Source organism: Dermacentor albipictus, chromosome 9, assembly GCF_038994185.2.
Source record: "Dermacentor albipictus isolate Rhodes 1998 colony chromosome 9, USDA_Dalb.pri_finalv2, whole genome shotgun sequence".
NCBI lineage: Eukaryota > Metazoa > Arthropoda > Arachnida > Ixodida > Ixodidae > Dermacentor > Dermacentor albipictus.
The window spans coordinates 102,357,441-102,383,119 of NC_091829.1; the positions used below are offsets into that span (position 1 = coordinate 102,357,441).

General features: G+C 48.3%; 1 protein-coding gene across 1 annotated transcript; it reads right to left on the minus strand.

Annotated features, from left to right (window-relative positions):
• Positions 1–2,685: 2,685 nt before the first annotated feature.
• Positions 2,686–25,679, minus strand: LOC139049595 (tetraspanin-33-like). The gene is made up of 3 exons (XM_070525165.1): positions 23,990–25,679; positions 17,693–17,892; positions 2,686–2,988 (listed from the first exon to the last, which is right to left on the minus strand). Exons 1-3 carry the CDS (start codon positions 24,830–24,832, stop codon positions 2,835–2,837), a joined length of 1,197 nt encoding a protein of 398 aa, XP_070381266.1. The 5' UTR covers positions 24,833–25,679; the 3' UTR covers positions 2,686–2,834.

Below are 25,679 nucleotides of genomic sequence, written 5' to 3' on the forward strand. Positions count from 1 at the left end.
ATAGTTGCTAATGTTGAGTGTATCCCGTTAAGTTCAATGCCATCCGTACGAAATGAGTTTGAGAGTGGGCTTGGTAACAAAGAGTTTACATTTGTACTATTTACATTAGTACCTGAAGAAATTCTAATGGTAGTAAAATACGAATTGAAGCTGTTTACAACATTCTGATCAACCACGTCAGGAAACGTCGGTTTGTGTGGCTTGCCTATAACACTATTCACGATTTCCCAGAGTTTTTTAGAGTTACTGCAGCTTTGTTCGATTAAACGTGTATAGTATTCTTTTTTTCGTGTAGGCATAACTGCCATAGATTGATTGCGTACCCTCTTGTACTGGCCCAAATAATAGCTGTTATCCTTATGCTGTTTCCATTTATGATACCAAAAGTCCTTCTGCTGCAATACTGTTAAAATCTGCTCCGTCATCCAGCGTGAGACGGGCAAGTTATATGAGCAAACAGATGTCTTAGTACTGCTGCTAGTTTTAATGCAAGTCAGAATGTCAATGAGATTGGAGAATTCTGTGTCGATGTCATCGTGGTATGTGGTAATAGTGTCGATTAACTGGATGTTCGATCTCAGCAAAGCGTAGTCAATCCTCGCACTTACTTTGGCGTGCTTTAATGTTGGTGTTATGACGTTTTTAACCATTACATAGGTGGAAAGATCATCTGAGAGGGGTTGGTTAAAAGATGATGAATGACAGTTGCAGATGTACTTGTTACTCTAGTGGGGACAGTGATCAGATTTTGAAAATTAAAGGACTCTAGGAGATACGTATAGGCACTATGGTTTGTATGGCTGGTTTCTATGTTAACGTCACCACTAATTATAACCGGACCTTTGTGTCCCGACACTAGAGTGAAAAATATAGATTCAAGTTTTTGAAGAAATAAAGCTACATCTGAATTAGATGGTCGATACACGACACCTATGGTAACACAGTTGTCCATTCTGATAAATAAGGCTTTGATTTCAGATGTGCTGCAGCAGACATTGGGCAATGCTGAGTAGGTGCGACTGTTATAAACAAGAAGGGCTACACCACCTCTGCGCGAAAGTGAATCACGTGGATGAGAAATTGTGCCATAATCAGGAATAACAACATCTTGCTCTTTTTTGAGCCAAGTTTCAGATATTGCAATGACATCATAATGTTTTGGTACTAGAAAAGATAAGCAAGAAGCAAGTTCAAGTTTCTTATACTGCGTATATTGCTGTCGAATATGTGCAAGCTACTATTGCCCATCTTCGTGAACGCCATGCCTCTGCCATGAGGTAGCTGCGGCTACGAATCAGTTACTAGGCAATTTTCGAAAGATCATCTTCACATGTGACATGGACGACCTTCGAATTGTCTGCTTTCCTTGCCAGGATTTTACCATTTGACACTCATGCAAATTTCCATCCTTTTTCTTTTTTCAATTGGATGGTCTTGCCTAGCAAGATTCTGTTTTCAGGGCAGAGGTGGTCATTCACAAAGATTGGGTCGTTATTCTCAAAGCCAAGCATCTTTGTGTTCAATCGGTTTTTCTTGGCTCCTTGAATGAATTTGTCCCGCGCACACCTTGAGTGGAACATCACAATTATATTTGGCAGCGCTGATCCTTTAACCGGAATTCTATGCGCGACATCTAAATCGCAAGCACGGAGATCCAATTTCAGGCACTTGGCCACCTTCTGGACTGTGTCGTATAAGTTCTCGTTCTCTATCTCTGGCACTCCCTTTAGTTCAATGCTGTTGCGCCTATTGTATTGCTTCAATTTAACAAGATCCTTTTCTAGGTCCCCCAAGCTTTTCCTTAGCATCTGGCAGTCTCCTTCACTGTCTTCACTCCACTTCTTTGCCACAGTGAGCTCATGGCGTAAATTCCGTATTTCGCTCTTGAACTCATCGAAGCTCTCACTGTTGAACTCAACGGATTGTTTCATGGTCATTACGTCAGTCCTAAGTTCGGCTACGGCTTCGATAAAGTTCGCAGTCAGTTCAATGAACAGCTTTGCTAGTTCCTTTGCTAGCTAGGAAGCTTTCGTTTCCTTCCCATTTCTAGGTCTTTCTTGCACACAAAAGTTTCTCCGACAAGTGCCCTGATTTCGCGAAGAATGGTATATGAAGTATTTGCATGATAGCATTGCACGGCGATGACACACCATAGAATCAAAAGTCTGTGCTGTAAAAAAAAAAAGAAACATTTTGTGCTGAACGTGCCGGTAACGGAAGGCACGGCCACAATAGCACGTCTCATCCCATCCAAGGTGCCCTCTAACTCCGTTTTTCAACTTTTGCGGGCTGGTACTGCTTCCCTGCTTTAAAAAGTCAATTCTGGTTCTTTTTTCCGGCCTTTGTGGTAAGGATACAACCGAATCGTAAAAAAATTCACCTGTGGATGTTTTTCGGCCTTTCTCCCTTTAAGCCAAAAACACGGAACCATAATACCGTCACCACAAAGTGGTGGCCGAGGAAAATATTTGAATTTTGCGGGAGCCTCGCTATAAGAGGAGTCGCCCCAAACGTATATGGTGCAGCCAACAAACTATCTCGTACCAATAAGAGACGGTGACACCTGTCGAATCGACTTCACGTTTACCGCATTGGCACAAGCTTGGAAACAGTGCCAAGTCTCACCGTTTAGCATAGTTTCAAGGAAGTGGCAATCTTCGGTCTGCACAAAAGAAAGTTCTAAAAGAAAAGCAACCAAAATCAAGCATATAATAGTACAAGGTACGTCTTCGAGCAGTGCGAAATTCTCCAGTGATGCTATGCGTGCGTGAAATGGACGCATTCATGGGCCCAGACAATAAGAAGAAACGGGGCCCGTCTTCCGTGGCGTGACGTCATTTCACGCCGAATGGCTTCCAGAAGCGCTGCCCGAAACGCTGCCAAAAGGTCCTCGGTAGTTGTTCCGCACGATCCTGGCACCGATGGCGGGCTTCACGCAGGCCGGATGTGTTACGGGCCACCATGACTTCTTGGCCTTCCTCCAGGTGCCTGCATTGAAAAATGCTTTCAAGCAGCGCACTTCCTGTGCTACAGGAGGAATATCTCCCCAGCAATTGAGGACACTTCGATGACGCGTAATTTTCGCAAACACAAGATGAAAACGATCAATCGATGCCTTTCGCGTACATTCGGGCACAATATTCTTTGGACTGCGTTCACGCAGAAAACGCTGAACTTCGCCGCATTCGGCTTTCTCAAACAGGAACTGTGCGGTGCACTATATGATTGTCGAGCGAGGCGCTTTAGTCGGCCGTTCTGAGTCAGAAGTTGCAAGGAAATTAGCGTTTCCTTTGTTGGCACAGTCTGGAAACTTTTGTCTAGTGTTACCGTAGCCAATTTCTCGCCTGATTAAGCGACGTTTCTTTCGGTTTAACTACCGGCGACTTCTTTCTTTAGCGACATGAGATAACAATTTGGCGTTTGTTTAGTGACTTTATACTAAAGAATTTGCTTCAAAGGTGGCTTTTTAGAAAACAACTTTACTATTCAAAAGCAACAAGCAGACGACTAAAATGCACTGTGTGGTGCGTGGGCGCTGTGAGCATGATGAAGCAGCGGCGGTTTCGCCTCACGGAGGCTGTACGTTGCGGGTAATTGCTCCGATAAAAACAGGCATCACAGTGCCGCTAGCTAAACGCCCATCTTCTTAGAGCGCACCTCTTAGGCGCCCGTTCCTGGGTCGTTGTTGGTGGTGGTAGAAACATTTTATTTCATTTCATTTCATTAATTGATACTGTGAATCCTATCAATGATTGTAGCAGGTAGGGCTGTATGTAACACATAAGAACATGGCATAAGGGACTACAAACTAAACCTTATACAATAAAAAATTTCAGCATATAACGATTTGATTACGTGAATATACAAGAGAATAACTAGAACGAAGAAAATATGACAACAATAATTGCAGTTGCAGAAACCAGTTACAGGGTCAGTATTGAGGTAATAACAGTCACGCAACAATGAAGGTTACAATATTGCCAACAAGAAAAGAAATGTATCTTCATTGCCGTAATTATAGTCAAGCACAAAGACCGTTAATATAACAAGGCAACAAGGAACAACGTAAATAATGAGAATAATTATTCCTGTAACGCGTATAATTGATCCGCAATCAGGGTACCAAACGTATCTAAGGGTGAGCTGTCAGTGATACCTGTGTTAAGATTATTCCATTCGCGTGTCGCCCTTGGAAAAAAAATGAGTATTTGAAAATCTCAGTGCGGAATGAAAATTCGCCTAATGTGTGTGTGAGTTTATGACGAGTTCATCTATTCGAGGACGTTGATATGTATTTCATAATAGGCAGTTTATGTTGATTGTGTATTAACTGATACATGATTTTTAGTCCGGCAAGCTTGGCTCTGTTATCCATGGTTAGAAGTTCTGCCCGTTTCAGTAATGCTGTTGGTGAGTCTGTGATGGAGTGTTTATTATATATGTATCTCAGCGCTTTTCGCTGTACCCCTTCAAGTTTTTTAATCTGCTTTTTAGTAAACGGGAACCAAACGGTGTTGGCGTACTCTAGAACCGGTCCTATAAGTGTTTTATATGCGAGTAACTTTGTTTCAGATGGTGCTAGTTTAAGGCGTCTGTTAGTGAAGAATAGCTGTCTTATTGCGGTTGATGTGATATTGTTAGATGTTAGTGTCACACCAAGGTACTTATGCTGATGAACAGATGCAAAAGAAACGTTGTTAAGGGTGTACTGGAAGGCTGATGTATGTTTTTTCTGGTTATAGATAATAGAACGGACTTTTTTAGATTGATATCCATCTGCCAGTCCTTGCACCACTGGGAAACTGCTGTTATGGCGTTACTTAGAGTTCTATGGTCATCATGCCAGTTAATTTCCTGGAAGAGAATGCAGTCATCTGCAAAAAGTTTCATATTGCAAGAAGATAAGAGCGTTGCTTGCTGTGCGCCTGAGTAACATCCCCTAGTCCGGGACACCATGGGAGATGGCCGCTGCCCGGTCGCGCGCCACCAAGGAACGTTGAGCTTCTAAGGTAGAGTAGCCGAACAGGTACTCCTCTCGAATCACTCTAGTATGGATGGGGAAAGGGGATGAGAAGGAAAGTGGAGTGTCGAAGCACGAAGACACAATGTTAAAGGTGTTGGCAAGGACCTGAGAAGTTGGCCACGTGCCTGAGATTCCCGGCGTGAAGTGCTGGGCGACCGCTGGACTAAGGAAAGTATTGGTCTTCAGGCGGCGTAGTAGTCGTTCGTTCGCTTTCGCCAAACCGCGTGCCGGGTGAGGGTAGAGTCGACGCGAAGTGCGATAATAATTCAGAATATCGTTGTAGTGTGTGAGGCTCGAGTTGCCAGGAGCCGACTCAGAACATGAAGGTGCAGTGGCCCGGAGGAAAGAAGCTCGGGCAGCGGTATTCGCCGCCTCCTTGCCGGGAAGACCTGTGTGGCCTCGGGTCCAGACTATTCTGATGGAGTGAGGGTTGAAGCGCCAGGAGGCGGCCCGAAGGAGACTATCCGCCAGCGGGGTGATGGAACCCTGGATGTACCGAGAACAGGCTGAGCGCGAATCTGTCAAGGTAGTGCGAGTGGTGGGATGGGAGGCGGCCAAAGCGATGACAACCTCCTCTGCGTGAGTTACTGTGTCGGCTCTGAACGAGAGGCCATCGACGCGGTGACCCTCGGTGGTCATAGCGGCCGTGGAGTGACCTGAGGGGGAAGGGCCCGAGACGTTGAGCGTCGCCGTCTCTCGGCGTAACCGCGCGAACGCGCTCGTGCCACTGCTCGCGCGTTCGTCGTCGTCTTCTTCCTCAGCTGGCTCCGATGTCGCTCATCATGCCAGCGTTCCCATACTGCCCCTACCTCCGCCAAGGCGCTGACGGCACTGGCCCCACTGGTAGTTGGTGCGCAGATTTCGGTCTCAAAATTCTTTGCCTCTATATATCGCGAAATGAAGATACATATACAGCTGTGCTCAAATTTCGCATTAGGTAGTATTGTAATCGTCGAATACCTTTTGTTAACAAAAGATTTTAGAATCGCTTTTAATCCTACCGGTACTGCAGCTTCAGTATACAGGGTGTTTTTTTAGAACATACAAATTTTTATGAAATATTATTGAGCGCAGAGATTGTGACGTTCTTGCAGACGAGTTCCTAAGCGAGGTGGTCACACTTTTCCGTTAATAACGTGAGCTTCAGAAGACTGATTAACAAAAATAATTTAGTAACTTCTTTTATGAATGTCTTTAGGACACTTGGCCAAGCGGCGAATTTCGAGGCAGTGACATTTGCATGCGCGCCCATCTTTTAAAAATCTTCAATATCGCAACCTAATGCGAGATATTCACCATCAAATTCCAAAGCTCAATCGAGGCAATATCGAGAATGAGTACGTCCCGCTACATGTCAGACGGCAGCGTCCCGCAAAGAAGCGTGGGGGTGAAGTTTGAATGATCGTATGCCACGTGAAATCTCGACCCGACAGAAAGCCACGCACATGCTTTCCAGGCAAAGCGTGCCGTATCAGCAGCTGCCGCGACTGGCCCTAGACTTTCGGTTTCAAACGTCCTCACGCTTGTCGTCACGGGGCGTTTCGGTCTGATTTGATGACTGGGTCGCCGGTTCTTGCGCTCATGTTACGCTCGGTTTCGATATTGCCTGAATTTACCGTTGAGACTCGATGATAACTATTTCGAATAATAATAATGTGCGACTTTCAAGATTTTAGAGTAAATGAGGCTGCATTAAAATGTAAGTGCCTTAGAATTGTCCATTTCAACAACTACCCCTAAAGCACTAATAAAAAGCTAATTTGTAAAATTTTGTTACGTATTCTTCCGAAGCTCACGTTGTGAGCGGCAATGTATGTCCACCTCGCCTAGGAAGTCTTCGGCAAGAACGCCACGTTGGCTACGCTTATAGCTTCCTTACAAAAAGATCTCTATCGTCTAAAATGAAAACTCCCGGTTTATGCGATCGAGTAGTAATGTTCGCAAGGGTAACATCACATTAAGTAAACAGAACATATTGCAGTTAAATTAAGGGGTAGGTCTTTAATGTAGTTTACGAATAGTAAGACCGATAAAATGCAGAAAGGCGTTCGTATCGGAGAGGATGGGCTTGTCGACGGAAATATCGTTCATGTGAACACTGCAAGCAGCTTTAAGGTGGATCTGAGGACTGGCAGTGCACAAGTTGACTTATGTTAATGTCTTGTAATTGACCTAACGGCGTCGACAGCACGACCAAGCGCGTTCTTTGAACTAGCTCGGAACGATAGGAAATTCGAGTGAAGTGCGTCATTGTGATAGGAATATGCGATTAGCGGTGTACCTTTGAACCGTGCCAGATTTTTAACGTTACAATTTCAAGGTAAACGCAGAATTTTACATGCATCAATAGCTTTGCAAGCATTCTAGTAAAGTAAAAGCCATCTATACTCTCCCGGTAAACTGATGCTAGCGGATGCTAGACGAGCGTGAAGCGTTTCAGTAAAGGCATATTGCGCCAGTTATGCTTCCTATATTTCACTTTTCATATTTAGTAATAACTCGGCAGTATAAGCGACAATTGGGACACTTCTAAGCGGAAGTTTAGTGATACGCTGAAGAAACAGATAGCTCTTGTCCCATATTGTACATTTACACAGCGAATGTGAACAATCGATCAAGCGCAAGAACGTTGTTCGTGGCGCTTCGCTGTATCAAACTGGCTGTCAGCACACGCTTATTAATGATACGAACTGCGCTACATGGTGGTATACAAGGGACGGGAAACTGCTCAATTGGAATGGTTGGCTTGGCACATCCAAATAAAGTGTAGATTGAACAACTCGACTCAGGTCATCGTGTTTTTTTTTGTCTTTGCACTCTGTCGCACAGATAAATCTGTTTTAATACAGAAGATGCGAACATTTTCACGAAAACTTTGCCGTATTCAGTTGGAGACGAGCCTTTGCTAGACACGCGAGAACTTCGTCTAGACGTTGTAGGTGCTGCGAGAAACTCGAAGGAAATATGACAATGTCGTGCGAGTAACAAAGGCCGGTGTTCCATTTTAGGCCGCGGAGTACTGTATATATTTATCGTACGTTGAAACGTAGCTGGTGCACAGCACAGACCAAAAGGCATCGCGTTAAACTCCTTCAGGTGTAGCAAACTCAGTCTTTGTCAGGCTGATGCATCGGGGTCTGAGAATATTCGGAGCGCAAGTCGAGGAGGAGGAGGAGGAGGAGGAATGAACGTTTATTGTAAGAAACAGCGAGAAAGTGTCCTTTCTTCGCCCTAGGTGGGCGGCTCTCTTAGTCCAGAAAGCCGTTGGCTAATGCTGCAGCCCGGGCCCGGTCCACCAGACCTCGCTGATCTTCCAGGCTCTGTGCCTTTAACATTGCCTCCCACGTTTCTTCGATCGTTTGTAGCGGTTCTGAGGCATGATCTTCACTGTTTTTCTCGCGGTGCGGGCACACCAACACCATGTGTCGGAGCGTGTCTGGTACGTCACAATACCGGCATAGGTATGAGAATTTGGTGGGGTGCATTCGGTGCAGGATAGTTCCATGTACATACGTATTTGTTTGTAGTCTGCGGAGGGCGGTGGCTTCTTCCTTGCTTAATTTTGGATGAGGTGGAGGATATTGTCTTCTTTCCAGTCGGTAATGTTGCAATATTACGGCGTAGTTGATGGGAATGTCCTCCACCCTCGTCACTTTCCGGAGACCGTGCGGCAGGAAATCCCGGCTGGTATGCTCTCGGGCAATAGCATGTGCTGCTTCGTTTCCTGCCAGGTGTTCGTGGCCTGGGGTCCATGCGACGTAGGTGTCGGGTAGTTCTTGGCGTCTTGTTATTTCTTTTATAATCTTCACTGCTGCGGCAGAAATTCGGCCTTTTCGTAGGTTTCTACATGCCGTTTGCGAGTCGCTCAAGATGATTGCTGTGTCTTTGCATGTGGCGATGCCGAGGACGATGGCCACTTCCTCCGCCGTTTCTGGATTTCTGGCGGTTATGGTGGCAGCGATTAGCTCCTTCCCTTGATTGTTGGTCACGGTAATTGCGTATGCTCTTCTACCTGGGTATTTTGCCGCATCTGTATATCTCGTGTTCGGGTTCTTTGAGTATTTCTTGCTCAGCGCTCTCGCTCTTGCTTGTCTTCTGTCTTTGTGGTATGTTGCATGCATGTGGCGAGGTATTGGAGCGACTGAGATAGAGTCACGAAGAAGTGGCGGCAATCGGGCTTTCGCGTCTGAGTCTGCTATGAAGTTTTCGCTGTATGCGAGCTTGCGAAGTACTGCTCTGCCTGTTTGAGTCAGCTTAAGGCGTTCCAGCTGATTGGCTCTGTGCGCTTAGCTCATTTCTTCCCAGGTGTTATGGAGGCCAAGTTTGAGGAGTGTCGTGGTTGAGGTCGTACTGGGGAGTCCTAGTGCGCTCTTGATTGCTTTTCTGATGATGATGTTGAGTTTTTCAATTTCAGCTTTCTTGAGGAGTAGATACGGGGTGCCATATGTGATCCGGCTTATAAGGAGTGCTTGGATTAATTGGACGGTTTCTTGCTCTTTAAGTCCTCTTCTATGGGTGGTTATACGCCGAATGAGATGGGTTACTTGTGTTAGGGTCTTTTGAAGCTTCGGAAGTGTAGCTGCCCCAGAACCATCTTTATGTATTGTGAGGCCAAGGACGCGGAGGGAGCCAACTTGAGGGATATCGATTCCATTGAGTCTGACGTTGGGATCTGGAGCGACGTAGCCTGGTGGTCTTCCCCGGGTCCTTGCCTTGAGTATAAGTAGCTCCGATTTTTCGGGGGCGCACTGGAGACCGCATTTTGAGAGGTACTGCTCTATCTGATCGATTGCCTCTTGGAGGGTAGTTTGCTGTTGGCCGGTTGTGGACGCTTTTGTCCATAACGTTATATCGTCGGCATATATTGCATGGCTTAAATCTTCGATGCCATCGAGTTGTTGTGGGAGCTTAATTATTGCGAGATTGAACAGCAAAGGTGAAATGACTGACCCTTGTGGAGTTCCTTTGTTGGGCATTTCGAACTTGTCGCTTCGGATGTTGCCTATACCCACCGTAGCCGTGCGATCTTTGAGAAAGTCGTGTACGTATTGGTAGGTCCGGATTCCGCAGTTTGTATCTTGGAGATTTTGGAGGATTGCTTCATGCTTCACATTATCGAAGGCTCCTTTTACCTCTATTGTCAAAATAAAGAACTTTTTGTGGCGTTCTAGGTGGTCCAAGAGGTCTTCCTTGTGCTGAAGTAGTATATCTTGTGCTGAGAGGAGCTGTCGGAAGCCAAACATTGTGTCGGGCATGAGTCCTGAGTCTTCGAGGTATGTGGTGAGGCGATCGTGAACCATGTGTTCGAGCAGCTTTCCAGCGCAGGAAGTAAGGGAGATGGGCCTTAGGTTGCTGATTTGTAGTGGCTTGTTGTGTTTTGGGATCATAATTACTTTTGCGTGCTTCCATTCTGCTGGGAGCACACCTTTTTCCCAGCAGTTATTCAGGTCGAGGCACGAAAAATACTCGATACCTTGTAAGGTATCCAAAGCGTCGTCGATACGAGACACTGAATAAATCTCCTTACGGGTAATTTTGTTTAGCGCTCTGTAATTGATGAAAAAGCGCACCGAACCATCCTTTCTTTAACAACAAGTACAGCAGGAGAAGGCCAAGGGCTTGCTGGTCGCTTTATAATGTTGTGTGTGATTGTGTCGTTCACTTGTTCTATAACGACTCGTTCCAAAGATGAAACACGGCGCAAGCGACGACGAATGATGCGAGAACTGTGTTTCAATCCTATGAGTAACAGGGGTCTCACTTAAGGGTCGCGAAGAAACTTCAAAACAAACTTCGTGCTGTATTATAAGGGTGAGGAGGGCATTGTCCTGGCCCAAACTGAGATTTGCACTCACGGTGGCCTTCTAGTAGCACCAGAATCGTTTCAGAATAGCATAAGAGTGGCCTTCTGGAGGCATACAACAAGTGAAGAATGAGGCAGGCGAAGCAGTGACGACACATACTTGCGCAACGTCGGCAAGGTTGGCTACAGTAGACCCTTCCGGCAATAGTTGTGGCTGAGGCGTCGTGTTACAGGTGGTCAGGTTGGCCTAGCCGCGTGAGAACCGGACCAACCAAGAGGCGATGGCGAGTGCTCGAGAAATGCAGCACTGAGAAGGTATATATCCAATGCGCCTCCATTGACAATGTCTCTTGACTCGATGGTGAGAATTCGTTCTTTGTCTGTGCGATAATACAATCCGCGGATGAAATGAGGTGGGGACACGGGAAATTGAAAATGGCACTAGTCTTGGTATCGCTGATGTAAATCCTTGGGTCACCGCACGAAAGAAGAGCAGAAGTCGCGGAAAGTCCCATCCTAATATCACAGGATGAGCGCACGTCGAAAGCGCTGCAAATTGTACATGACGACGATCACCGTCTATCAGGACGCAAGCTGTGCACTGTCCGGTAGGACAAATGGCACCGCACAGAACCGGACCAACATTCGGCGTTGGCACTTTTCCCAGACAAAAGCGCAGTTCGCGATGAATAACAGTGAAAGCGGCTCCAGTATCTACAAGGGCGTAGACAGAAACGCCTTCCACACAGACCGAGAGTAAATTGGTAGGGCGAGGAGGAAGAATTGTGACAGTACGATATAATGCAGTTTCTTCTCCAAAAAACTGCAGCCTCTAGTTTTCCGAAGGGGTGTCCACAACATGGGAAGCAGCACGCAAGGGTTATGAGGAAAGGTGGTAAGGTGAAGGAGAGCGGCGCCTGGGCGAGCGGGAAGCTCGAAGCATGTCCAGGGAACGTGAGCGAGAGCGACCAGACGAGGTTGTGTACGGTCCGAGAACGTAGGAATCGAACTTAGGTGCCCTGTCTCGCTCAAAGGTAGGGTAGCTTCGCCTCTCATCTTGCTGCCGCCCGGGAACGTAGGAGTCAAACCTAGGTGCGCTGTCTCGCTCAAAGGTAGCGTAGAATCTTGCTGACGCCGGCGGCCGTAGCGAGAAATATGCCCAGGAATACCGCTGTAGAAGCAAACAGGGCCCGACGAGCGCCAATGAGAATAGTCCTGTTGCGCAGGAGTATTCGCTTCCATCGAAGCCAGGTGGTCGCAGTAAGCATATAAGTGGAGAATGAATTGTTGAGGTAGGTCGGGAGGCAATGTTCGCATAACTGGGTGTGCGAAATGGTCCGGTGGATTTGTTAAGTTCGGCGCTTGTCGTCGACACCAGTTCGTCCATGATGATGTCACGCAGTCCTGAAGGAGCGTGGCGAACGGCTGCGAGCGTCGCAGGTACAGAAAGATGTCCCTGAAATTCCACCCTGACAAAGGTATACGTATCAGCGCTCGGAACTCGGCGTCACCGTGGAAACGAGTGTCGCAAGAAGCAGGTGGAAGGGGAATGGACTGGAGCGTGTCAAGACGTCGGCATGCGGTGATAATACCACGAATGCTGTTTGGGCTCTGAATGACGAGAGCATTGAGGGAGAGTGAGTTGATGCCCTTACGCACGTGGCGAATGCGGTCAGCTTCCGCCATGTCACTCTGCGCGCGGCAGCAGAAAGCGAGGACGTCCTCAGTTGTAGGATGCATAGCATTCGTCCTGTACTTGTATGCGCGTTGCCAGCTTCTGTTTTGCGACCTCGGAGCGTCTTGAAGACATACCGAATATCTGGCGGAATCGGTGGGTCAATGTTGGCCAGTCCGAAAAGTCACATTTGTGGTTAAAGAAGCAGGTCTTGGCAATTTCGGTGAGGTAAAAACGACACAGCGTAGTTTGCGCGTAGCGTCGCAGTGGTTGACGTCACGTGTTCTGTTGTAGTGCTCGAGCCAATCTTTCCCGTCGTCACCGCAGAGTTCGGCAAAAACGGGAGGGTCTTGTTATTTGGCGTTCACAGTCCAGGTAGGCCTAGCTGTTTGAGCAGAGGTGGTCGTAGTACAAGTGGATGGGCTGTTTTGTGCGATCACTGCGTTTGGCGAGAGCAAATGACGACCCTATCGGAGCTCCAGGGGTATCTGAATAGCTAGAGGACGTGGGAATCGAAGCAGCCTACACAACTTGTGAGACGTCGACCGATGCGATGCTTTACTTTCAGAGCAGCCGCCCTAGAGAGCCGAAGCACCAGACGAGCTCAAAGATGATGATGAATAGTAGGTCGTATGTACAGAGGACGGCAACTACATGCGCGAATAGCGCTTATGATATATATATATATATATTGTCGCAGCACTGCAGGACCTATGCTGAACGTACGGAGAGCAGCAACTTGCCACCGCAACCGACAAGTCTGGGACGCCGACAAGACGCACCACAACGACTTGTTCCGCGGGCTCTTCCCTCCTACAACCAGCCTTAGAGTACGTTTCCACCCATGACGCCCATGTCACCGGTGTCACCCGCGACAAGCCGCGACTCCCGCATTTGCTACAGCTGCGGTGTGCCTGGACACATTGCTAGGTATTGCCACCGCCGCCAGCAGCATGCTCCACGGTTTAACTCCTACACACCCCGCGTGCCCGCTGACGAGCCCTGGCCGTATCCCAGTTCCTTCCAGTGGCTGCAGCAGGGACGCGCGAACCGCAGTGACTCCCCCGTTTCCGATCGCAGCCTGACACCACCACCGACACGACAACGACGTTCTCCCTCACTTCGTCGTCGCTCGTTATCACCGCCGCCGCTGGGAAACTAGCTGGTGCGACCGACGGGGGTGAGGCCGCAATATGTTCATCTTCATCAAGACCCCCTTGTGTAAAATTGTTTAAAAACAAAGTGTGCGTTTGAGTTGACAATGTGAGTGCTTTTGCTTCAGTTGACACCGGGGCGGCAGTTTCTGTTATGAGCCTGTCCTTCAAAAATTGTCTTGGACAAAAAGCTATGTTTTCTTGGGATCGGAAGGCTACCTTTCGTGGAGTTGGCGGGGAAATGTTACGCCCACTTGGGTTTTGTTCTGTTTCAGTTACGATAGGGGACCAGACATTTCGAAGTGAATTTACTGTGCTTGAACGTACAACGCATGACATTATTTTAGGAATTGATTTCTTGCGTGAGTGGGGGGCAACTTTGGATTGTGGAAGTGGCGCGATTTCTCTTCGCCGCGACGGGCGAACTTCAATGACAGATAGCACCAGTGAGGCCGCCGACGTTCTCTCCGTGTCACAAATTGTGTGTTTGCGCCCTCAGACTGCAATGTTTGTACCTGTGAATACCTCTCGCCCTCGTACAGGTTCTTGTTGTGGTTTAGCCGAGCCCGATTATTACAATGCGCTCAAGAAAAATGCGATAGTACCTCGCTCCCTCGTTGTCACCACTGATGGTTGTACTCGTTTGTGGACAGTGAACGTTTCAACCCAACCCATAACATTGCCGCTAGGACTTAAACTGGCAAGTTTTGATGAACAAGCCATTGTCAGCGTCGGAACGGTCGAAATGTCTACCGAAAAAAAAAAATCCAACCCCGATTCCAACCATGAGAATTCTGCTGACATTAAGCGCATGATTAACAAGTCGCTGTCTTCTAGTGAGCAGTGTCTGCTGGAAGCTGTACTCGCTCGCTACGCCACAGTGTTTGATTTTGCTCAAGGCCAACGAGCGTCCCATATACCACCGGCGTCTCGTATGCAACACCGCATCTATACAGGGCAAGTAACGCCAATTCGTCAGAAGCCCTACCACGTTTCATCGCCGAGTCATCGCCGAGCCATCGCCGAGCAGGTCGAAGAAATGATACAGAAAGGAGTGATCCAGGAATAATGTAGCCCTTGGGCTGCTCCTGTGATCCTAGTGAAGAAAAAAGACAACTCATGGAGATTGTGTGTGGACTATCGCCACCTAAACACCGCCACAAAGAAAGACGTGTACCCCCTACCACGAATAGATGACGCCGTCGACTGCCTCCACTCTGCGTCGTATTTCTTTTCTGTTGATTTATGGTCAGGATATTGGCAAATTCCCATGCACCCCTCAGACAAGGAGAAGACTGCCTTCGTGACACCTGACGGTCTCTTTGAGTTCAACGTTATGCCCTTTGGCTTATGCAACGCTCCAGCGACATTCGAGCGATTTATGGATACCGTGCTCCGCGGACTCAAATGGGAAATTTGCATGTGCTATTTAGACGACGTCATTATCTACGGCCGGACATTTCACGAGCACAATCAGCGCCTGTCGATTGTTCTTGACTGCATACAGCAAGCTGGCCTTATTTTAAACTCGAAGAAATGTCATTTCGGTGAGCGTCAAGCCCTCGTACTAGGCTTTCTGGTCGCCAAAGACGGCATACGACCAGACCATGAAAAGATAGCAGCGGTTCGCGACTTCCAACAGCCACAAACGGTGAAAGATCTGCGAAGCTTTTTGGGCCTTTGCTCATACTTCCGGCGCTTTATCCAGAATTTCGCACAGCTTACCTCTCCCCTCACTTCTCTCCTTCACAAAGACACCCCATACTTGTGGACTGCTGACTGCGAGTCGGCGTTTCAACAGCTGAAATTTTTGTTGACTTCTGGACCGGTACTGCGGCATTTTGATCCGGAGGCGTCAACTGAGCTACACACTGACGCCAGCGGTGCGGGTGTTGGCGCTGTGCTTGTTCAGCTCTGCGATGGCCGTGAGCATGTCATTGCCTACGCTAGTCGGACACTTACAAAAGCGGAGACAAACTACACCGTTACTGAACTCGAGTGCCTAGCAGTCGTATTCGCCATTCAGAAGTTCCGTCCGTATCTACATGGCCGCGCCTTCACGATAGTGACTGACCATCATTCACTCTGTTGGCTGGTTGGGCTGCGTGACCCGTCTGGTCGGTTGGCCCGCTGGGCTTTGCGCCTTCAAGAGTACAGCTTTTCCGTTAAATACAAGAGCGGAAGCTGTCACATGGATGCTGATTGCCTATCCCGTCTCCCTTCGCCGCACACTAAAGCTGAGGATGATGACTTCGATGACTACCCAGTTTCCATCTCATCCGACTTTCCAGACCTGCGTACGTTCGAGAGCGAGCAACGTTGCGACCCTGCCTTGAAATTCCTACGGGCAGCTGTACGTGAGCCAGCAGGAGCAACACCGTTTACTTTTCGTAATGCTTTGCTGTACAAAAAAAAAATTACTCGGCTGGTGGTCCCCCATTGCTTCTAGTTGTGCCCGAAAACCTGCGCCCTGCTGTCCTTCGTTCCATGCATGACGGTATCACGTCCGGGCACCTTGGCTTTGCACGCACACTACACCGACGTAGATATTTTTCTGGCCCAAGCTCTGGAAAACAACGAAACAGTATGTTGCCAGCTGTACTGTTTGCCAGCGCCACAAGCAAACGACGACGGCCCCAGCTGGCTATTTACAACCAGTTAGGCCACCGACTTTACCGTTTGAAAAAGTAGGCATCGACTTGCTTGGCCCGCTCCCAAAGACGTCAGCTGGCTACCGCTGGATTATAGTATGCGTAGATTATCTTACTCGCTACACGGAAACGGCGGCACTTCTATCTGCCACTGCAGCAGATGTATCTTCATTTTTGTTGCATAACGTCATACTCCGTCACGGCGTTCCCCGGGTTGTCATCAGTGACCGTGGACGGCGATTCACCGCCGACGTCGTTGAAGAACTGTTACGGCTTTGTGGTTCTGCATATCGTCATTCAACTCCTTACCACCCGCAAACCAATGGCCTCACAGAGGGGACGAATCGAACCCTTACCAACATGTTATCAATGTATGTCGCTGCTGACCACAATAATTGGAACGCCGTCTTAGCTTTTGTAACATACGCGTACAATAGTGCCAAGCACGAAGTTATTGGATATGCGCCGTTCTTTTTGCTCTACGCACGCGATCCCCAGAGCTTTCTGGACACTATTCTATCGTTATCGTGCCAAGAAGATCCTTCCATCGCCCAAACTCTGTGTCGTGCTGGGGAAGCACGTCGAATGGCGCAACTTAGGACGTTGTCCTCACAAGGCCACAGCAAGATTCGCTATGATGCGCGGCATATCCCCGTCAGCTTTACTCCCTGTGATTATGCTTGGTTGTGGACACCTGTTCGCAAAGAGGGATTGTACCGTAAGTTTCTCGCCACTTACACCGGACCATTCGTTATACTCAGTCGCTTGAGTGATGTGAACTATGTCGTCGCTAAAGTGACGGCAAGTAATCGGCGTTCACGTGCGACCCAAATTGTTCACGTGGCCAGACTCAAGCAGTGCCATCATCGGTCCCTTTGAGTCGCTCAGCGAGTTTCGTCTGCCCCTGGGGAAAATGTCGCAGCACAGCGCGGCTGAGGCAGAGAAAGAAGTAGAGTGTGCGCGTGTGATCTCGCGGTACTATGCACCGGCTGGGCCTGGCCTGTAGCTTCCATCTCGGACCTCGTTTCACCTTGTAAATAAACATCATTCGTAACAATATATATATATATATATATATATATATATATATATATATATATATATATATATATATTCTTGAGCGATATTTGTGCATGTGCACACATGATGTTTCACTCTTACAAAAACCGTAGGGGTGACTAGCTCTTATAGCAAAACGAAGCTTCACGCCGATGAAAAGTTTTCTATGCCGACAGAATAGGAGGAGACAAGGATCGTCCCTGTAGGGTTGCGCGCGGTGTTTTTTCTACCAGGGAACACAGAGCAGCCTGGCTTCGATACGCTCCTGAATTGCCGCGCTCGAGCGACGCCACCAAATGACGAACGCAGAACGCTGTGCGCACAGACCTGTAGTACACGTCGTAGATGGCGGACAGATCCTGCACTTGCTCTCGCGTGGCGACGGCCAGCGCCACTAAGAGGAGGGTGGCAAGGCACAGTGCCAGCAGCATCATGGCGGCTGGGAAGGCGTGGTCGCGCATCCGGCTGGACACGGCGTCGGCGCAGCTTCTCGTGTTCACGCGGGCCCAAGCCGCCTGGTCTGACACCTGCAACGCCGTCGGGCACGTGTGTGGAACATGTAAGTGTGCACTCGTTGACCCGTCGTAAGCAGCGCAAAAGAGGACGATAACAGGCAAGAAATAGCACAGTACGAACAATGTCTATTATCTGAAAGTGTCATCAGAAGCAAAGTGCTTATGTACACACACACACACACGCACACGCACACACGCACACGCACACACACACACACACAAACACAAACACGCACGCGCGCGCGCGCGCACACGTACACACACATTATCAGCCTGGTTACGCCCACTGCAGGGCACAGGCCTCTCCAATACTTCACCAACAACCCCGGTCATGTACTAATTGTGGCCATGACGTCCCTGCAAACTTCTTAATCTCATCTGCCCACCTAACTTTCAGCCGCCCCCTGCTACGCCTCCCTTCCCTTGGAATCCAGTCAGGAACCCTAAATGACCATCGGTTATCTTCCCTCCTCATTACGTTTCCTGCCCATGCCCATTTTTTTTCTTGATTTCAACTAAGATGTCATTAACTCGCGTTTGTTCCCTCACCCAATCATCTCTTTTCTTATCCCTTAACGTTACACCCATCATTCTTCTTTCCATAGCTCGTTGCGTCGTTCTCAATTTAAGCAGAACCCTTTTCGTGAGCCTCTAGGTTTCTGCCCCATACGTGCGTACTGGTAAGTCACAGCTATTATACACTTTTCTCTCGAGGGATAATGGCAACCTGCTGTTCATGATCTCAGAATGCCTGCCAAGCGCACCCCGGCCATTCTTATTCTTCTGATTATTTCCGTCTCATGATCCGGTTCCGCCGTCACTACCTGCCCTAAGTAGATGTATTCCCTTACCACTTCCAGTGCCTCGCTACCTATTGTAAATTGCTGTTCTCTTCCGACACTGTTAAACATTACTTTAGTTTTCTGCAGATTAATTTTTAGACCCACTCCCCTTCTTTGCGTCTCCAGGTCAGTGAGCATGCATTTCAATTGGTCCCCTGAGTTACTAAGCAAGGCAATGTCATCAGTGAATCCCAAGTTGCTAAGGTATTCTCCATTAACGTTTATCCCCAAGTCTTCCCAATCGAGGTCTCTGAATACCTCCTGTAAAGACGCTGTGAATAGCATTGGAGAGATCGTATCTCCCTGCCTGACGCCTTTCCTTATTGGGATTTTGTTGCTTTCTTTATGGAGGACTACGGTGGCTGTGGAGCCGCTATAGATATCTTTCCGTATTTTACATACGGCTCGTCTACACCCTGATTCCACAATACCTCCATGACTGCTGAGGTTTCGACAGAATCAAACGCTTTCTCATAATCAATGAAAGCTATATATAAGAGTTGGTTATATTTCCCACATTTCTCTATCACCTGATTGATAGTGTGAATATGGTCTATTGTAGCCTTTACGGAATCCTGCCTGGTCCTTTGTGTGACAGAAGTCTAAGGTGTTCCTGATTCTATTTGCGATTACATTAGTAAATTGTTTGTAGGCAACGGACAGTAAGCTGATCGGTCTATAATTTTTCAAGTCTTTGGTGTCGCCTTTCTTATGGATTAGGATTATGTTTGCGTTTTTCCAAGATTCCGGTACGCTCGAGGTCATGAGGCATTGCGTATACAGGGTGGCCAGTTTCTCTAGAACAATCTGCCCACCATCCTTCAACAAATCTGCTGTTACCTGATCCTCCCCAGCTGACTTTCCCCTTTGTTTATCTCCCAAGGCTTTCGTTACTTCTTCCGGCGTTACCTGTGGGATTTCGAATATCTCTAGACTATTTTCTCTTCCATTATCGTCTTGGTTGCCACTGGTAGTGTATAAATCTCTACAGAACTCCTCAGCCACTTGAACTATGTCATCCATATTAGTAATTATATTGCCGGCTTTGTCTCTTAACGCATACACCTGATTCTTGCCGATTCCTAGTTTCTTCTTTACTGTTTTTAGGCTTCCTCCGTTCCTGAGAGCTTGTTCAATTCTATCCTTATTATACTTCCTTATGTCAGCTGTCTTACGCTTGTTGATTAACTTCGAAAGTTCTGCCAGTTCTATTCTAGCTGTAGGGTTAGAGGCTTTCATACATTGGCGTTTCTAGATCAGATCTTTCATCTCCTGCGATAGTTTACTGGTATCCTGACTAACGGAGTTACTACCGACTTCCATTGCACACTCCTTAATGATGCCCACAAGATTGTCGTTCATTGCTTCAACACTTAGGTCCTCTTCCTGATTTAAAGCGGAATACCTGTTCTGTAGCTTGATCTGGAATTCCTCTATTTTCCCTCTTACCGCTAACTCGTTGATTGGCTTCTTATGTACCAGTTTCTTCCATTCTTTCCTCAGGTCTAGGCTAATTCGAGTTCTTACCATCCTGTGGTCACTGCAACGCACCTTGCTGAGCACGCTCACATCTTGTATGATGCCAGGGTTAGCGCAGAGTACGAAGTCTATTTCATTTCTAGTCTCGCCGTTCGGGCTCCTCCAAGTCCACTTTCGGCTATCCCGGTTGCGGAAGAAGGTGTTCATTATTCTCATATTGTTCTGTTCCGCAATCTCTACTAATAACTCTCCCCTGCTATTCCTAGTGCCTATGCCATATTCCTTCACTGCCTTGTCTCTAGCCTGCTTCCTGCTTACCTTGGCATTGAAGTCGCCCATTAGTATAGTGTGTTTAGTTTTCACTCTACCGATCGCCGATTCCACGTCTTCATAGAAGCTTTCGACTTCCTGGTCATCATGACTGTATGCAGGGGCGTAGACCTGTACAACCTTCATTTTGTACCTGCTATTAGGTTTCACAAGACCTGCCACCCTCTCGTTAATGCTATGGAATTCCTGTATGTTACCAGCTATATTCTTATTAATCAGGAATCCGACGCCTAGTTCCCTTCTCTCCGCTACGCCCCGGTAGCACCGGATGTGCCCGCTTTTTAGCACTGTATATGCTTCTTTTGGCCTCCTAACTTCACTGAGCCCTATTATATCCCATTTGGTGCCCTCTAATTCCTCCAATAGCACTGCTAGAATCGCCTCACTAGATAACGTTCTAGCATTAAACGTTGCCAGGTTCATATTCCATATTGGCGGCCTGTCCGGAGCCAGTGATTCTTAGCACCCTCTGCTGCGTTGCAGGTCTGACCGCCGCCGTGGTCAGTTGCTTCGCAGCTGGACTGAGGGCCGGGGTTTGATTGTTGTGTGCATATAGCAGGTTGTGGCCAAGTACTGCACCAGGGTGGCCAATCCTGCTCTGGTGAGGGTGTGCGTTACGGGTTCTGGTCACCCGGATCAGGCCACACTCCAGGCCTGTTTTTGAAATTTTATCAACGCGCGGATGTCTTTATTTTTTTGAATCCGGCGGAAAATTGCCGGCACCGGGATTCGATCTTCTACCTCTACGCCACCGCTTCACCCCTATATACCTATTGGGGTGCAGTGGGTGCAACATATGTAGACCTCTATATATATATATATATATATATATATATATATATATATATATATATATATATATATATATATATATATATATATATATTGTCGAAGCACTGCAGGACCTATACTGAACGTACGGAGAGCAGCAACTTGCCACCGCAACCGACAAGTCTGGGAGGCCGACAAGGCGCACCACAACGACTTCTTCCGCAGGCTGTTCCCTCCTACAACCAGCCTGAGAGTACGTTTCCACCCATGACGCCCATGTCACCGGTGTCACCCGCGACAAGCCGCGACTCCTGCATTTGCTTCAGCTGCGGTGTGCCTGGACACATTGCTAGGTATTGCCACCGCCGCCAGCAGCATGCTCCACGGTTTAACTCCTCCTCAAATCAATAAACGTTCGGCAGGTGTTACACTCATGTAACGCAAGAAGGTGAAAGGCTGCTGCACATGTCGCAATACATGGAGTTATCCGCGTTGGGGGCTAGACTTTTTGGAAGATATAAGGAGACGCAATGGGAAGTGCGCGTGTGGCACTAAGGCGACCTCCTCACTAAGGCGCAGTGGCGTACTTGCGGGGCCGTCCTCGCGAGCCGCAGAAGCATGCACGCACCTCCATCGCTTGCCGCCGACAAGCACCTCCATCGCTCAGACTGTAATGTCAATGCGCAGAGCGGGCCCGCTGGATTTTCCGCGCAACAAGACCTAGCGCGACAGCAATTACTAAATTTAATATGCGGCAGACACTAGAGGCTGCTTGCGCGCGGGGATGCGAAAGCAATACACCGATTCGAGATCGCGATACGCCATGAGCGCGCTCATCTTATACAGTGATGACGTGGCGCCACATCCTCTGCACCGTCCCCTGTGCCGCCCAATGGCGCACACACTAGTCGGCGAGATGGCTGCAACGTGACGTGTACAGTCAGGCACGCACTAGGCACGCATTTAGAAAGCCAGAACCGTGGAGCAGCCGTGGCTTCAGGGACGCGTGCTGATCTCGCCGCCCCGCAGTGCCTGGTTGCATCCCCACCGAGGCCGAAATGCAACATGTTTTCAAAGCCACTAATTTACTTTGGTTACACGAACCTCCCTGAGAAATGTGACGCCAATCCGAGTGTTTCTTGACGTGTTTTTACTCTTTCCAGCGTTGGCCATTCTTCGTCACGATGGAGTTTCGCCAAGGTCACCGCCGACGCAGGCACCAAATGTTTTTGCTATAAAAGTTGCCTAATTCCCCGCGAAGAAAAGTGCCATGAATAATAAACAAAATTGCTTTCCTTCTTTTATTGCGTTAGCATTCTTTGGGTACTTCACGCACTTTTGTGCAGCCATCTATCTACCCATTTTGTATATTTGTGTCTAACCGTTTTCCCGCTTAGCTTGGTCGCTGTGTACTCAATGGCCCAATGAGTAGCGTATCGAGCTGCTGTGGTGAGGTAACAGGGTTCGAAACTAACCCTTGGACCAACGTGGGTCAATGAGTATGCGGCAATGCGAACATACATACGTGCCGCTCTTTAACAAAGTTCATTGACGCCGACATCGGTCAGTGTAGAAGCGGGACAGGTTGGGTACTGCCGTAACGCGATTGCGTTAAGGGCCCCGTGTCACAGAAAACTCCGATGTCGGTGGCAACGTCGGCGGAGTTGTCTGTGAGCGAAAACTTCCGTATACATTTTGGTACAGTCTTGGTCAGTTGTTCGGAAGCCGCAGCAACCGTGCTTGGAGCAGCCACACTGTGCTATCGCAGCGCTGCCATCAACGGCGCTCGCAGACGCTCGCTGGCTGCGGGGATAAAAGAGAGCGAGAAGGAACAGCGCTCTCGCTTTATCGCTGTCGTACGCTTAGTGATCGTAAGTGGCCCATAAGGTAGTGGGGCATTCAGCTGCGCTGTTACCTTTCGTGCTTTCGCCGCGCGAATGGGCTGCTGGCAAGAGCTGCCAACAAGGTGAGCTGCGATGCTTCGTAACCTACTATTTGGTTGCGCGAAGCTTAATCGCACGACCGGGTTGTTCTGGCGAGATAAAGTCTCGGGTGTAAAACGAGACAGCAGTTGTAGCGGGAACCAAACTCAGTGTTTCCCCAAATACAGAGCAAAGATCTTGAAGTCGATATCGCTGCATTATGATGTAGCTCTCCGATTTTTCGAGCTAAAGACATTTTATGCATAAAAGCCAAAAAGCCATTTTATGCATAAAAGACGTGTGCTGGGCGAGGCGGCACAACTGGTGCGGAAAAGTTTGGGATCGCTTCGTCGGGAGCACGAAAATATCGAGAAAACGCTCGTGGCGAAGCTCCACATCCCAAGACGAGACGTTTATTTGAAGAATCGCCAGCCGTTTGTGCGCAGGCGCGAATAAGAGCAGGCGCAAGAGAGAAAATCTGGGGGCTTTTGCTCCTTGAATGTATGAGTCTGCCTAGGAACTACGGAGGAGGTTTCTTAGCGCGGGTTGAAGGCGTTTGTGCCTAGGCGTGCTGTCAAATGCGCACGCACCCAGTGATCCCCCAAGAAATGCTATATTTGTCGACAGCTGCTCGCTTCTACAGCCAGAGCACCTGTTGCATAGTTTAGCTGGTGCCCAAGTGAAAGTCGATGGGAACTTGCTAGAAAGGACCAATAATATCGATAGCACCTCGAAATACAACGAGCACCATCGGTGCCACCTCACCTGCAGCACGTTTTGTCCACACTTGACGTCCGGCGTCCGGATGGCGGACGTCTCATTTCTGCGGCAGCACGACGCCGGCACGTAGCATCGCTCGCGGCTCGGGTTGCTCAAGTTGCAGGCGAAATACGGGTTGTGGTTCCAGTCGCGGAACCCCTCGGACGAGATGCCGCAGCAGCGGTACTCCAGCTGCATCCAGTCGACGAATCCCTGCAGCTCGGTGCTGTCGCGGTATGCGGCGATCATGTCGCGCGACACCGAGCGTTCGGCGTAGTTACGCGCCGCGGACGGCAGGAAGAACACAAGCACCGCGAACAGAACAAGAATCGCGGCCAGTGTGGTCAGCAAGCGCACGTAAACGGTGAGCAGGGTGACGTTCTCGCGCAGGGCACCGAGGAAGCCGAAGGAGGCAGTCACGAACGCCACACTGGACAGGAACAGCGCGGGAATCTCGGGCCGCTCGAAGAGCACCACGACAAAGTTCCGAGCCGGTGCGCCGAGAGGCGCGGAGGAGTGCGTCAGGAGCGTGTACAAGGAGCTCCAGAAGCCGAGCAGGCAGAGCAGCATGACCACCATGTTGACGAAGACTAGGGGCAGGCGGACGTAGCCTTTCACGTCCTCAACGACGGTGGAGGAGAGCGATTCAGCGTCTACGACTTTCCCGCCTGTCACTTGGTCGCCGGACAACGGTGCGTCGCCCATCCGCGACTCCTTAGCGGCGCCGGCTGACGGGCCAGGTCCGAGTTTCGCCATGTTTGTTTCTTCTTCTTTGTCTTCGACCTTGGGTGCTTCCTCTCCGGTGAGGCGCCCAGGGATGGTGACGTGGACACTGTCAGGTTGCATCATATCAGCAGGTTTGCCGTCTTCTCAGTAATGACTGGCTCCCAGGGCAACTACACCCTTTCTTATTGGCTGAAAATACTAACAAGGAAGAATTTTAATAATACTACATAGTATCCCAGGTGTATCTGAAATTGAGTGCTACAAAGGGGCCTGACTTTGAGAAAGAAAAGAAATCCAATAGAAAGGTAAACACAGTTCGATAACTGTATTGCTCGCAGACAAAAACACAGCCAAGCGATAAATAAATTGAAACTTTAGAAATTTTACCCATGGAGAGAGAGACACATAGAAATATTGAAAGAAGGTTTAATTGTGTTAGGGAAAAGACCGCTGGGATGAGCTCACTGTAACTACTCTAGAAGAAAAAAAAGCACTAACTAACTAAACGCGATGTCTCAAGTTGTTCCTGTGCTTTACAATTGCTTGGATAGTCTGTTAAAGTTTATAGAAATGTGTCTACAACGTGCGTAGACTTATTGTAGACTGCTTCTTGACTAGTTTATAAGCTGTCTATAAACTTAGTGCCTTACACATTTTAGATTACTTTGCGAAATGTCTGTTTGCATATACTGTCTATAGGTTTCTACAGAAATGGTAATTCAAACTTTCAGTGGACTACTGCCCGTAAAATGTCTATAGGCTGGTTATATATTATTTCTATAGACTATGGAATGTTTCTACTCTATAGAATGTTTATAGAGTTATGACTTTGCACTTGTGTAGCCTGTGGTCTATAGCCTGACTATAGACATTTCTTGTACACCACTCTGTAGATATTCTACAGTCCATGAACAGATAGCCTTACAATTTTTGTCAGCTATTGTCTATTAACAAGCTATACAAAATTTGC